Below are 14884 nucleotides of genomic sequence, written 5' to 3'. Positions count from 1 at the left end.
TAACTAAATTTAAGAGTATATATTTTGTTTGGGATTGTTTACAGTGCAGTTCAGCATCACATCTTCCCAAGGGGATGGGGGGTCCATATCATGAGAAGATGTACTCTTTTAGAAGAATATTGTAGAGTAATATTAGACACAAACAGAAAATCACAACAAAACTGAACAAAATTGGAATGCATACACAGATACATTAAAAAAAGAATCTTCACATTTAGAAAGACATCTTAAAAATCCAAACAATTGACATCACTTCAAATAGAGCAAAGTCACACTAGAATTGTTTTGTCATAACGCAAGGCTACAATGAGAATAAAATAAGTGCATTTTGACCTAAGTTGTCTTTACTTGTGAAGTTGCTCAATTACTATTGTGAAATATATTCCATGCCATTGTACCTGCAGGACCTTGTCAAGCCTTATTGTCTCTTTTGGTGAGTCATGATATGTCCAAATTATGAGTCATTTTAGTCATCTTGACTTCATTTGTTTTAAGAACTATTTGTCTTTTTAGTAGCCCATGATACCTTCACAACTCTCCTCGAGAACCACACTCCAAATGAGTTGATTTTCTTACTGTCATCTTACTTTCACAACCATACATAGAAATTGAAAATATGATGGGATTGACAATCCTAACTTTAGTATTCAGGTATATATCTTTACACTTAAGCTTGTATAGTTCCTTTATAGTTGCTTTTCCAAGTCCTAGTTTTCTGATTAGTTGACAGTAGTCTGTATTCTGGTTAATGGCTAAGCCATGATGTAGAAAAACTATTTCAATGTTTTCTTCATCTAAAGTTATATAAATAATATAATCTAGTCATTTTTGTTTTCTTCATGTTCGACTGTGAACTTGCCTCTGCACTTTTTTCCTTCACATTTTACAGTAATCGTTATAAGTCTTTGATATTTTGTGCTAGTAGCACAGTGTCATCTGCATGAAACTGTCAGTGTTATTCCCTTCAATTTTCCAGCCTTTTCCTCTTGAGTCTAATCCTGCTTTGCACATTATCTGTTCAGCGTAAAAGTTAAACAGCATCCTAAAATGCAGCCTTGCCTGATCACTTTGCCAGCTGGAAACCATTCATTTTCTCTTTATTCTATCCTGATGGTAGTCTCTTGACCTGAGTGCAGGTTAGACATCAGTACAATCAAATGTCTGGTGCACCCATTTTTAAGAGCTATCCTAAGTTTTTATGATCTGTCACAATCAAAGGCTTTGCTGTAGTATACAACACAAAGGGTGATTTTCTTCTGAAATTCTTTGGTGTTCTTTATTATCCAACATAGTTTGCAATATGGTTGCTAGTCCCTCTTCCTTTCCTAAATGTAACTTGGATATCTGGTATTTGTTTCTCCATATATGTTAAAAGATTTTGTTGAGGTTTGACTGAATTCTGGCCAGAATATCAGGACTAACAAATTCATCACTTGTCTTGTAGACAAGTTCATTGTCCAGAAGGGGATCACCTATTTTAGATCTGATCCTAACCTATAGTGGCAGCCTGGTTAATGGGGTGGAAGTGGCAGGTTTCTCAGGTTGGAGTGACTGTGTTCTTCTAGAGTTTGTTACACAGGGTTAATGAGAAGTCAAACATAACTGTGTATGTTTAGCTTGGAGAAGAAAAGCTATTCCACCTAAACATTGGGAAAAAACTTCCTGGTGGTAAGAGATGTTCAATGATTAAAAATGCTTCCCCAGAATGTGGTGGAGTCTCCTTTTCTGAAGGTCTTTATAGAGGCTGGAAGGCCATCTGTTGAGACTGCTTTGGTTGTGTTTTCCTGCATGTCAGAGGGGTTGGACTGGATGTTTCTTATGGTCTCTTATTCTGTGATCTATAAGCAAAAACAACAAGCAGTATATTAAGAAAGTGGCAATTAAAGATGTTTCACACATACAAACTGAATGTGCCTGGAATTTAATGTTTTTAATATTTCTCAAGTTGCAATTAGCAGAGATGTTTGCATGTGTATTAGTTATATGCAGTTTTGTTGTTGTTTGCCTTCAAGTATTTTCCAGCATGCAAGGATGCTAAGGTGATCCTGTCTCAAACGTTTTTGGGCAGATTTATTCAGTGGGGTTTATTCAGCTTCCCTCTGAGGCTGAGAGAATGTGGCATGCCCAAAGTCACACAGTGGATTTCCATGACTGAGTGGGGATTTGAACTCTGAATTGTGGTCCAACACTCAGCCCACTATGCCACATTGGCTAAAACATCTACTTAATATTGAATAATTTGGCATGACTCTGCCATTAGATTGGGGCTTGATGGACAGAACTGTGTCACATTGCCTGCGTTGCACACTCTAAGGTAGTTTGCTTTTTCCAAGTGTGGTACAGGATTTTGTGTTGTATGCAGTGCTAAATTAAGATGCTTGCATAAGTCAGTTTAGCTTCTGTGTGTGGAATAAGAAGGTGAAATGACATGGGCTGCCTTGTTAAGAACATGGTTCATTCCCTAGAAGTAGGAACCGCGTTGGCACAATAGGTTAAACCCTTGTGCTCGCAGAACTGGTTGGGTTGCTGACCTGAAGGTTGCCGGTTCAAATCTGCGAGATGGGGTGAGCTCCCGTCTCAGCTCTAGCTTGCGTGGACATGAGAGAAGCCTCCCAGCTAACACATCCAGGCGTCCCGTGGGCAATGTCTCTGAAGATGGGCAATTCTCTCATACCAGAAGCAACTTGCATGATAAAAAAATTACGTAGAAAATGGTAGGTTTCCCTAGTACTAATATTTGATTCTATAGTGTATTGACTGTATCAGTTTTTCCGTGCCTGTTCTGCCATCTGTTCAATTACATCAATATGGAAATCTGGATGCTTATAATCAATGAGCAGCTTTAGAGCTTGAAGCCTGCCCAACTTGCAGATGAACAAAATCTGAGTAGAACCAGCATCGCGGGGCTCCATGGCCTGGGATTGAGCTCCAAATTCTCCTTCGGTAATAGACTTTTGAGGTATGATTTCTGGTTGTATGTTAAGTTTTAGATATTAGAAAGGCATCAGTTAAAAAGATGCATGGTGAAAATTGACAGTGTATATTTCCCCTTTTGTTGTACATTCTAGGTACTCTTTAACAACACTTTCTCATTCATAGCCAAAGACTTCTAGTTTGAATGTGGAGCCATCCACGAAATCTAAATGGTGGGAAGTTTGGGATGACAGAAAGCAACACAGCATTTCTTTACAGAGCAAATAGTAAAAAACTGGGATTCATTGCCACAATATGTAGTTACAGCTACCAAGTCTGAATGGTTTTAAGAGAGAATTGGGTAATTCATGGTGGTTAACATATTCATCTGTTAAGAGGCAAGATCCTATATACCATATCTATTATCAGAGAGTGTGTATCTTTATGCCAGTTATGGATGTGTGATGGACAGTGTAATTGCTCTTATTTACTGTTAATTCAGAGTTTCTTAAAAGTCCAGGAACAACAGTGATGTTGGGATATATTACACATACCACTATACACATGGAAAAAAATTCAAGTACTCCCATTGACTGCTTTCCCTTAATCCCCTCCTCCTCACTCCTCAACCATTATTAAACCTGTCCTCCAAAATATATCACCCTCTTTCAATAGGGGTATCATGACTTTGTTTCCATGAGTTTCACACATTTCGTTGAGAGGGGAAACACCGTACTTCTGTTTCCCTTTCCTATAGTTGTTGCCTTAAGTTTAATTGACTGACATCTATTATAAGGCAAAGAGAAACTGCTTTTGTAACCTTAGAAGCGTCTTAGAATCTCAGGTTGTATTTGTGTGTGGAAAGGGTGGAATGTCTCTCCCTCTTCTACCTGTTGGAAAGCCAAAATAATTCAGGTAAAATAGCTGCAGTATTCTTTCATTGTTGTCCTGCTGTATAAATAGTTGGGCAGCAAGAAAGTACTGGAAGTTTCCTTGTTTGACGTTATTGACAGTCAGACACTCTTGTGTAAATATGCAATATTGTGACTGTTTTTTAAGTTTATAGTAAACATATTGGCAATACCAGGGCACAAGATACTTCATCTTCCTGTTCAGACACTGTTTGTTTAACGTATAAAGTAGCAATGCATGTTGTGTAGATTCAGAGAATTTTATTTTCTATGGTTCATCTTCCACCTAGTACCATTACTTCATTTATTCATTCATTTGTTAAATTCATTCATTTCAGTCCTAGATCTTTTAGTATTAATTTTATTAGGATCAGTTTTTATTAAATATCCTATCACAAACCCTTCTAGATAGTGCATAACAAGTGCTAAAATAGTAATTCTTTAAAATATTAGGAACAGACTACTAAAAATTTAGTTGTGATATTCCAATTTTTCAAATCCAAATATATAACGTAAAGTTTGCCAGATTACTCTGATTTTTGAAATCATTCTGTGCATTCTAAATATATTAATATGGCATATTCTTGCATTTTTTATTCCACTGAGTTTTTGATTTTCATACTATTCTGTACAGATGCAACTGATCTGAGAAAACCAATACAGAGTAATGTTTTGAGGTGCCTCTCTTCTTTGCTGCCTACACAATGCCATAAGCGCTACTCATTCGCCTTTCCTCCAACTCTCCTCATCTTGGTTCCCCCTCACAATGCATCTCTTCCTTGCTTATTGCACTTGAAAACTTCTGCACCATTCAGATATCTCCCTTCCCTTGAGTCTAAAAGGAAAATAATTTATTTCAAAGCAAATTCATTGCAGGGGGCACCACATTTTGTCCTATATTTTGGTTATCAAAAGGGTTGCACTTACAATTTTTAAAAGAAATACACTTGGAATCCAGGACAGATGGTAGTTGAGATGCCCTCACAATGGTATGCTTATAATCTGGGGAAAACTCAGCCAAGAGGGGTATGACCACTCTAACTAAAACACTTCAAAAGAATAAAACCACCAATCAACACTTTGCTATTCTGCTTAGCATTTGTAAATTCAATGTCCTTATTACTCACCTGGCATTAATTGGGAGGAAATTGCACAATGGAGGTGTGGTTACATAAAGAAAAGGCCATGTCTTGCATTCTCACTAGCCTAGTCTCTCTCAGTAGCAGAATATACAATGGGCCCTCAAGACCAAGGTTGTAAGCTGCAGACAACTCTGTACAAAAGGAATTGGTAAGTAATTAATGACTGAATGATCTTATACAGCATATTATTCTTCAGTTCCAGTCTCCATTGAGATGGCGGAAGCTTCTGCAGGAAGTCTCTTTTCCTCTCGTTTGGATGCGCGCACACTCAATTGCCACAAATATCAACATTTAGAAGCACTGCTATGCACTGGCTATACAAAGTAATCATCTCCCAGACACATAGGAGATTATATCCTTGAAGAGAGAGAGAGAAAAATTAAGTGTGGTATTTAATTGAGCCCTGGAATCATTAAGTGACCCAGCTTTGAGCTAGTTCTCATTTCGGACTAAAGTACAATGACTGAGGTCTCACTTGCCCTGAAACTTGAAGGAATGGGTAAGAGTCTGGGCTGTGCATCCAAGAATAACTTCAGTGGTCACCTTTCCACTTTGAATTTAAGTGGTAAGGAAACAAATGTTCCAGGTTTTGGGAGACCGTTTGACAAATGGCTCTGTGAAGCCCACCTACCTGAGCAACCTAATAGCTATTATAACTCCTATTTTACCCCCTCTACTTTTTTCTGAGCAGGTATACCATGACTACTGCTATTTCTCCATATTTCTTCTGCGGTTCATGAGAAGGATTCCCCCCCCCCCCCCCGAAATGGGTGGTCTGGTCAGAGCAGAGGTCTCATCAGTCTCTTGATGCCTAATTCTGTATTAAATGAGAGTATGCATGTTTTTTTCGGTCTTTTGAGTCTTTTACTCAATTTTATAATACATTCCCAAAGAACTTTGTAATTTCTGTTGAATTGAAATCTAACATTTCAACTCCTATGTATTATTAGGAAGCAGTAGTGTTGGATCAAGCCCATCTAGTAAGAAAGTTACCCATAAAGAAAAATCTAGTTCTAGCCAGCTGTGGTAACACAAACATCTCAGTCTCTGTGCCTCTGCTGCAACCCAACCCACAACATGAGCCAGTGAGCTCTTGTTTCACACTTGAAATCTTTCTTGTTATATTGGTCACTGTGGACTCAATAGGGAGTCCACTTCACAGGCTGCGGTCTTGGGTCTCTTTTTGGGTCCCCTCTGGTTCTGCAAAATGCCAACCCTCCTTTCTCACAAGAGGTGTACAAATGAGGGTGAAGAGCAAATGCTGCTGGCCGAAGATCGACCAGATTTGATTGAGTCTCTTGATCCCAGGTGTGACAGCGGTGACAACAACCGAAGTTGCTTAAGAAACATTAATTTTCAAGAGAAGGAAAGAGAATACCTGTCGGTTCCTGAAAGTTTGGATTATTTGCCTTCACACAGTAAGATTTATAAGAAATGGCTGCAAGGACAAAGCTACAGGTAACTACAACATCCTTAATACCTTGCAAATCATTCCTGCGCTAGAATTATTAAATAGGGGACATGTGTTACAGTTTGAGTGTTGGACTTGGACTTCGGGGATCAGGATTTAATCCCTGCTCAGTATTGGAAACCCACTGGGTGACCTTGGGCAAGTCACATGCTCTTAGTTTAAGAGAAAGGCAATGAAAAGCCCCTTCTGAATAAACTGAGAAAACCCAATGGAAAGTTTGCCTTAGGACTGCAGTACGTTGGAGGGAAGTTGAAGGCATAAAATAACAATAACAAAATTACAAGGTGAATATTTCCTCAGTACTACAGCATTCAAGAGTAGGAAAATTACCCTAGTTTGAATCCTCCAAACCAGCAGTACTCAATCTGTGGGTCCCCAGATGTTTTGGCCTTCAATCCCAGAAGTCCTAACAGCTGGTAAATTGGCTAGGATTTCTGGGAGTTGTAGGCCAAATTGACCTTACTTTGGCATTTAATCATTGAAGGATAATGTTATTAATCATAATTTATGTAAGAGTTTTACATAAGTCAGATAAATCAAGTTTGTTCCCAGCCTATAACAAAACAATCAGCAAAATAAAATGCAAACCAATAACATGTTGAAGGCCACATTTGACCAACCCCATCTAAAATTCAGATTAAATGGTTTTGTTGTTGAAATCTACTGCCTCAGTCTACATATTTTCTTGGAAGCATATTATGGAATATGTCTTAACATTCAGTAAAGGTAAGTTTTCCCCTGTCTAGTAGTGTCTGACTAGGGGTTGGTGCTCATCTCCATTTCTAAGGCGAAGAGCTGGCATTGTCCGTAGATAGCATCAAGGTCATGTGGCTGGCATGAGTGCATGGAGTGCCGTTATCTTCCTGACGGAGTGGTACCTATTGCTCTACTCCCATTTGCATGTTTTCAAACTGCTAAGTTGGCAGAAACTGGGGCTAATAGCAGGAGTTCAATCCTCTCCTCGGATCTGAAAAACTGACCTTTCGGTCAGCAAGTTCAGCAGCTCAGTGATTTAAACCACTGTGCCACCATTAGTTGGCTCCATTAGTTGTCTAACATTAGTTGTCTCAAAAAGACAATCATGAAGATATATATTCAGCAAGACACTTCTCATGTTAAAAGTTTTAGAGATGTATAACTTGTAAATCTTTCACTATTTCCTCTTCATGTGTATTCATTCATCCTATATGAAAATCTTTTCAATTATTTAAGAAAAGTCCTGTATTGCCATCTATTGGTGACAATGAAGAGTGCATACAGATTGGACAGGTAATGTGGAATGGATACATGAAGGGACACAAAATTCACAGGAATTTGCATTACATTGAGACCCCATATCCCAGTTAACAACGAGTACTGTTACCACCTGCCTCCTGAAGCACGAAGCTGCTGTTTGCACATTTACACAATAGCCTTGGTCTTTGGGGATGGAGAACAGAAAGGATTGCCGTCACCACTGTGCACTCCCTCCCAAGCAAGTGATGAAGGACCTTGCAAACTATCACAAATTTCAGAAGGGAGAAAAGTATAAATATGCAAGAATTTTAGGAAGTCTTTTTTAAAATCATGAACACAGTACATGGATAATAATAATGCACAGATATATTGCATATTAAATTATTGTTAGAACATTCCTTGTAACTAGGATATCTTGCAGTCTACTTTGGAGAGAGTAAGAAAAATGGACCTGCTCTGAAAAAAAAAATTGGAAATGTTAAAAAGATCCAGGTAGAGCTAGATCTTTGAATCTGTTTTTGCATTCTGGCAACCTTTCGGAAATAAGAATAATCAATCTGCATCTTTTTAGCTATTAAAGCTGTTGTAGTAGATAATTTTAGAAACAAAATGGAGCCCATTGGTGATAATAAAATTGCCAGGGATATAGGGAAGCACTTTTCACTGAATTTTCTGTGAAGAGAAAATTTTTCAAAACTAATGATAAAAATAAACCACAAGTAATCCACTTTTAATTAGAAAGTTTGTTGTGAAACTTCCAAAAAGGAAATCAATACAGTGTTAAAATACAGTACATGTAAAACAGCTGGGTGAACTAAATAGCAATGACTCAAGCAAATGAGGCTACTATAATGATTTGAGTCCAATGTGCCATGGTTTCTCTGCAAACTTGTAGAGAAGATGTCCATCTTAAATTTCTTCTATGCTTTACTTTCAAAAGGTAAGGTTACTAAATTTGCTTGTCTCTGATAAAGCACTGAATGGCATCAGCTTTTAAAGTCCAGAATTAATTTTCACATGCAGCTGTAGGTGAAGCAAAGGTGAGTCATGTAGCCTATAAAGTCTTCATCAGTGGTTCTCAACCTAGATGTTTTGACCTTCCTGAAATCCTAACAGCTGGTAAACTGGCTTGAATTTCTGGGAGTTGTAGGCCAAAACACCTGGGGACACACAGGTTGAGAACCACTGGTCTACATGCATGGTTTTTTTCCCAAGTCTTCTGGTTCCCAGGACATTAGCTATAGCTATACAAAACAATGGCTGGAAAATGTGGACATTTTTCCAAATTGAAGTGTCAGCCACAGATTTTATTCCCAAAATGAAGATTCTGGGATCTAGCTTTTTAGGTTTTTAGGATGCTTACAAAAATGCCAACTTTTAATTAGTTAATTCTTATTGTTGTGATTGTTTCTTTTCATTTTTAGATTGGACTGGGATCGATGGTTGGTGATGGGCCTCATTGGAATAGTAGTAGGAATCATGGGTTTCCTAATCCATCAAATAATTGATTATCTCATCCAGCTGAAATGGGAACTGGTAGAAAATTATATTCAGGTAAAATGGCAGCAAATAATGAAGCCAACTTTTTTTCCCATTGCTTGTAAATTTCAGTTACTCTTATGTTATCTTTCATTAGGATTATGCTATCTCTTTGTTGGATAGTGTCAATTTTGTGTACATACAGAGATGTTTGCATGTGATGCATAATTTCTCTTAATAATTGAGCATTTTTCAGCAGGGACCATTTTGTCTCAATTTAGTCTCTTTCAGAAGATGGTAGGTTCCTACTGAATGTTCTCTTTGGGCTCAAATTGTAGTCCTAGGATGAATCTTGAAGTTGCTTTGTTAAAATTAGGAAGGAACCAGACTGCAAATTCCATATATACCAAGATATATCGCCAAAGATCAGGACAATGTCATCAGCAGTGGAATATGCTGCCTTTGAGTGTGTTGGAGTCTCCTTCTCTAGACGTTTTAAACAGAGGCTGGATAGCCATCTATCAGGAGCACTTGGATTGTGCGTTCCTGTTTGGCAGGGAGATGGAGTAAACAGCATTTGTGGATACTTCCAAATCTGTGATTCTATATTAGTTTGTTTCTGGTCATGTGACCTCAGTGAGCACTTGGCCTAGACTATAAAGGGATTTGGGGGGGGGGGGGTCTGCTGAGTCATTGATTTGAGACAGTCTTTAAGGATAGAGCAGCAAGTGAGTTAGGTTTGCAGAGTCAACCTTGACTCTTCGCTTTATTTTTAAGGCTTCTATTGGAAGCTTTTCTTTGTTTCTGGCCATATACTCTTCCTGAATGCATGGCAGAGCTTCAGCTAAATCACTGACTTATTTGGGAAATACATAAATGGGGCCTTGGGTTCTTGACCACAACTTCTGAGGCCAACTCCCAACAGCCTTAAAATAATTTAAAAGTGCAGTAATGTTCCTCGAGTCTTCTCTTCATTAAGACAAACAGTTCCTATAGCATTTACTCATGTAACCTTTACTCATAAATTTTGATCTCTTATCATCTGCATTGCATCTTCTGCCACTTATCCCCATTCTTCTTAAAATGAGGCACCCAGAATTGACTCCAGTTCTCCTGGAGAGGCTTGACTAATATAGAATATAGTGAGCCGATTATTTCCCTTGACTTGGAAAACTACATTCTGTGTGCAGGGTGAGTCCACCTCATCCAGATAATCACGGACAACGTAAATACATTGGAATAACAGTGGCTGCAACTTTATTGGTTACATTTAACAATAGGTTTGGCAGCCACACATGGGACCTGGATCTTGATATTGATCGGGCTACCTGTTGATATTGCCAGAGACCATAGGATGACCCTCACCAAGGGAATGCTGCAGAGGGCTCTGTGTTGCTGTTGGTCTGAACCCATCTTGAATATACGCCCAGGTCTCCTGTGGGGACTCTCTTGAAGGCAACTGCTAAGAGGAGCTCCTGGTAATTGCCTTTATGCTCTCACTCTGATTGGATTGAAGACTAAATTGTCACTCCGATGGGCCTCTGGGCAATCAATACGTTTGAACCTTCAGGTTCAAAATGATTGGCTACTGTCCCTGCTTTCTCTCAGCATGCTCCCCAAGTGCTAAACAAGCTGGGAGAAGGAAATCTGGCTGCCAGATAGCAAAGATGGTGGCCCCCATAACTCTGCCCCCACCTTTCCCACAACTGACTTGCTTGGTAAGTCAGGTGGGCTACTTACTGGTAATTCAGGCACTGTTGCAGTCTTTCCCAATGTGGTGAGATGAAAAGTCATACATAAGTCTTGTTTTGTTGTCTCTTTTGGTAATGAATTCTATTTCCCTCTTTAAGTATGGATGAGTAGTTTTCCTATTATCACTCCAGGATCTAGATCAGGGATCTTGGTGTTGTCTTTCTTTCTTTCTTTCTTTCTTTCTTTCTTTCTTTCTTTCTTTCTTTCTTTCTTTCTTTCTTTCTTTCTTTCTTTCTTTCTTTCTTTCTTTCATGTCTGGATAGAATAAACATAACTACAACCCCCCCCCCCCCAAAAAAAAACCCCAGATAATTATGTCTGCGACCGCAGAATTTGTAATGGATTCACTCAGGACAGTGAATGCTGTCCTCATCTTTTACAGCTGGTCTAATAGGCCCAATGGCAAAAGTGTGGTATAATAGTTTCCTTGACTGAGGGCCAGCTATGCTGAGCTCTTGAAGTGGTCTGTAAGGAATCTGCATATTCCTGAGTGTGTCAGCAACAAGAGCCCACTTGTCAGTAAAGAGGACATCGTGGATAAGTAGTTCAGAGCATCTGGTCTTCATTTTGACCTGGCAGAGGTTAAAAATGTTGCCATCAAAGTGAAAACAAATGTAGACTCCAACCAATATCCTTAAAAGTTGCAACTGACATACCAAGAAGGAATTGTTTTCATGCCATTGTGTTTCACTGTAATTAAAAACACCAGGAGGATTTCATTTGCAGGAAAGGTGAGCAAAAGGAGATTGATGAATAACTCCAGCCTCTGGATGTCTCTCTCCAGGCTTTCCTCCTCATGTTTGGTTCTGTGATTTCTAATGAGATGATTATGTTCTTTCATGTTGCCTATTCACTTATGGTGACTCCATGAATTTCATAGGCTATTCTTAGGCAAGGAATGCTCAGGGATGATTTTGCCAGTTCCTCCTTCTGATTATAGAACTTGATAATTTTTGGTGGTCTCCCATGCAAGTACTAACTCTGCTTAGCACTCAAGATCACACCTCTAAGGTATTTAGACTGAGATAACACTATGTTACAAAATTTGAAAAAAAAATCAATTCCTGGTTTGAAAGTGTTATTTCCTGTTTAATTGTGTGGTACTTATTTTGAAATGTTAGACTCCAGAAACTTCATTTTTGTAGCTGCCACAAACTATGTTGAATTGGTTGGGATGCGAGATATTCATTGAAAAACTATAGCAAAATGTGCTGCAGGATGTCCCACAAAAACAAAGTTTTTGCAGTGCAATAGATGTTTTCTATGTTAGAAGCAATTACAAAATGACATTTACAACCCAGGAACAAACATTGTGTTACGGTAGTGTAATCATTTATTGCCATGTGCATTCAAGTTATTTCTGACATTTGGGGTTTCCTTGGGAAGATTTGTTTAGAAGGAGTTTGCCAATGCTTTTCTTTGAGGCCAGGAGAGTGTGTCATATTCAAGGTCACTCAGTGGGCTTCATGACCGAGCAGGGCTTCAGTTCCTTATCTCCAGAGATAAAATCCAACGCTCAAACCACTACTTTGAGGATCCCTGCACAGCATCATGCTGACTCTCACAAGATGATTGCTTGGTTGCTGAATTCTACTTCCTCAAATCCAGGCATTGATTTCGCACATTATGTGAAGTATTCCAATTAGGCAAATTTCTCTCATTTGTATTCCATTTCTGCAAATATGGTCATTAATTTTTTAATTAATCTTTTCCTTCTACATTTCAACCTTTTTTTCAGTTATAACTGGTCTGAAAGAGCCAGCACCGAGTTATGTTAAATTTGCTCAGCTTCACACAGGAAGACCCAAGTTCAAGTCTGCTTGGTCACACAATGTATCATGTGCCTTCGGCCACCACTATTTCTCACCAAACATGCATAATTCCCAACCCTGAACTCTTCGTACAGTATAAACAAAACATGTTTACATCTCCTCCCAGAATTGCTTTGTTTGTACTGATAGAGAGTTTAACTTGGTTTTTTTCTTTTTGTGCAATATTGATCAAGAACCACATCAGCATCGTGACAAACTAAGCCACATATAAGTCAACTTTGAGGAATCAGGGGAAAAGATCTCATATTTGAGTTACCAACTTCTTTGATTTGCTGAGGGCTCTTCCACACAGCCATATAACTCAGAATATCAAGGCAAAAATCCCACAATATCTGCTTTGAACTGGATTATCTGAGTCCACACTGCCATATATTCCAGCTCAAAGCAGAAAATGTGGGATTTTATTCAGCTGTGTGAGCTGCTGAACTTGCAGACCAAAAGGTCCCAAGTTCAAATCCCGGGAGCGGAATGAGCGCCCACTGTTAGCCCCAGCTTCTGCCAACTTAGCAGTTCGAAAACATGCAAATGTGAGTAGATCAATAGGTACCGCTCCGGTGGGAAGGTAACGGCGCTCCATGCAGTCATGCTGGCCACATGACCTGGAGATGTCTATGGACAGTACTGGCTCTTCGGTTTGGAAATGGAGATGAGCACCAACCCCCACGACTGGACTTAATGTCAGGGGAAACCTTTACCTTTACTTTGTAATTTCCAGTCAAAGAGCTGACCTGAAGCTAAGGCAGGAAATCTGTGGTAGCTTGCTGAATTATTTCATTGTTGAGGCAGCTTTCTAATTCAGATACAAGTGACTCTAACCTCAACATCATGTCATTTTTGAAAATGTGTGAGTCAATTTACTTTTTATGGGCACTGGAGACAACATCGCTCTGACTAAAATCAAAAAAAGGAAAGACAAGGCAAAACAATATTTTGTAAAAGTAAAAGAGATAGGGTAAAAGATACAAGTTATATCATTATAGCATGACAGTGTATATAAATACACACTAAGGAAACTTGAGAGCCAAAATGATGGATCTAAATTCGGACAGATATAGAGTACATGCATTATAATCACTGAAAAGTTTAGTTATTTGACTGGAACTTTTCTAAGTAGAAAGAGAATTTCTTTCACATTACACTACTTTATCACTATCATATGTCTTTAATTGCTATGTCTTTGACTGATGGAAATTTGGAGTTTATCTTTCTGTGGAATATTTAAAATTCTTTGCTAGGGATTTGTATTTTTGCGGAACATATGACATTCTCTGCTAGACAGCTGTAGCTAATGCTTTGCCAAAATCAAAATCCCAGAATTCTGGAGGAAACAGCTATGATGATAAAATACTCTAATTGTCTAGGGCAGTGTTTTTCAACCTATGGGTCCCCAGATGTGTTTTGGCCAACAGATCCCAGAAATCCCAGCCAGTTTACCAGCTGTTAGGATTTCTGGGAGTTGAAGGCCAAAACATCTGGGGACCCACAGCTTGAGGGCCACTGGTCTAGGGTGATAAAGACTTAGATTTACATTGAAATACATTCCAGTTGGGTTTTTAAGGTAGCAGGGACATTCGCTTTAAAAAAAAAAAGAAGAATCAGTTTGACTAAACATTTACTTTGTTGGTAATTTATATTGTGGACATTTCTTGAAACCTGTGTTTATATAAAATGTAAGTGACTTTTAGCATCACAGATTAATCTGTATTATGTGATGCCAGAAGTGCTACTCTGCCCCCCCCCCCCCCAAAATAAGACAGTGTCTTATATTATTTTTTGCTCCAAAAGATATGTTAGGGCTTATTTTCAGGGGATGTCTTATTTTTCCAAATTGATTTTTTTTAATGAACTGTAACCTGGGCTTATTTTTCAAATATCCTCAAAAATCCTGAAAAATTATGCTAAGGCTAATTTTCGGGGTGGATCTTATTTTTGGGGAAACAGGGTATTTGGAAGACATCATTGCTCAATGGCAGAGTATATTCTTTTCATAAAGAAGATCCTAAATTCATTTTCTAGTATCTTCATGTACAATTTAAAAATACACTGTAGAGCAGGCATGGGCAAACTTTGGCCCACCAGGTGTTTTGGACTCCAACTCCCACAATTCCTAACAGCCTCAGGCCCTTCCTTTCCCCCCTCAGCCGCTTG

General features: G+C 38.7%; 1 protein-coding gene and 1 long non-coding RNA gene across 3 annotated transcripts in view; one reads left to right on the top strand and one right to left on the bottom strand.

The window, feature by feature from the left end:
- Nucleotides 1-189: 189 nt before the first annotated feature.
- The window catches only part of LOC103279489 (uncharacterized), a 37092-nt gene continuing 22397 nt past the window's right edge, over nt 190-14884 (bottom strand). Inside the window, exons 3-5 of one of the 2 annotated variants that reach the window (XR_001730557.2) lie at nt 4952-5097; nt 3734-3803; nt 190-1838 (exon numbers count right to left, since the gene is read on the bottom strand). This is a non-coding gene — a long non-coding RNA (uncharacterized LOC103279489). The remainder of the gene's footprint in view (nt 1839-3733; nt 3804-4951; nt 5098-14884) is intronic. The other variant, XR_506826.2, reaches the window with a different exon arrangement.
- Nucleotides 6020-14884, top strand: part of LOC103279490 (chloride channel protein C) — a 75564-nt gene continuing 66699 nt past the window's right edge. Inside the window, exons 1-2 of the mRNA XM_008114863.3 lie at nt 6020-6424; nt 9098-9227. Coding sequence (XP_008113070.2) covers nt 6174-6424; nt 9098-9227 — 381 coding nt within the window. The 5' untranslated portion in view covers nt 6020-6173. The remainder of the gene's footprint in view (nt 6425-9097; nt 9228-14884) is intronic.

Source organism: Anolis carolinensis, chromosome 4, assembly GCF_035594765.1.
Source record: "Anolis carolinensis isolate JA03-04 chromosome 4, rAnoCar3.1.pri, whole genome shotgun sequence".
NCBI lineage: Eukaryota > Metazoa > Chordata > Lepidosauria > Squamata > Dactyloidae > Anolis > Anolis carolinensis.
This window is presented reverse-complemented; position numbering and strand designations above follow the sequence as displayed.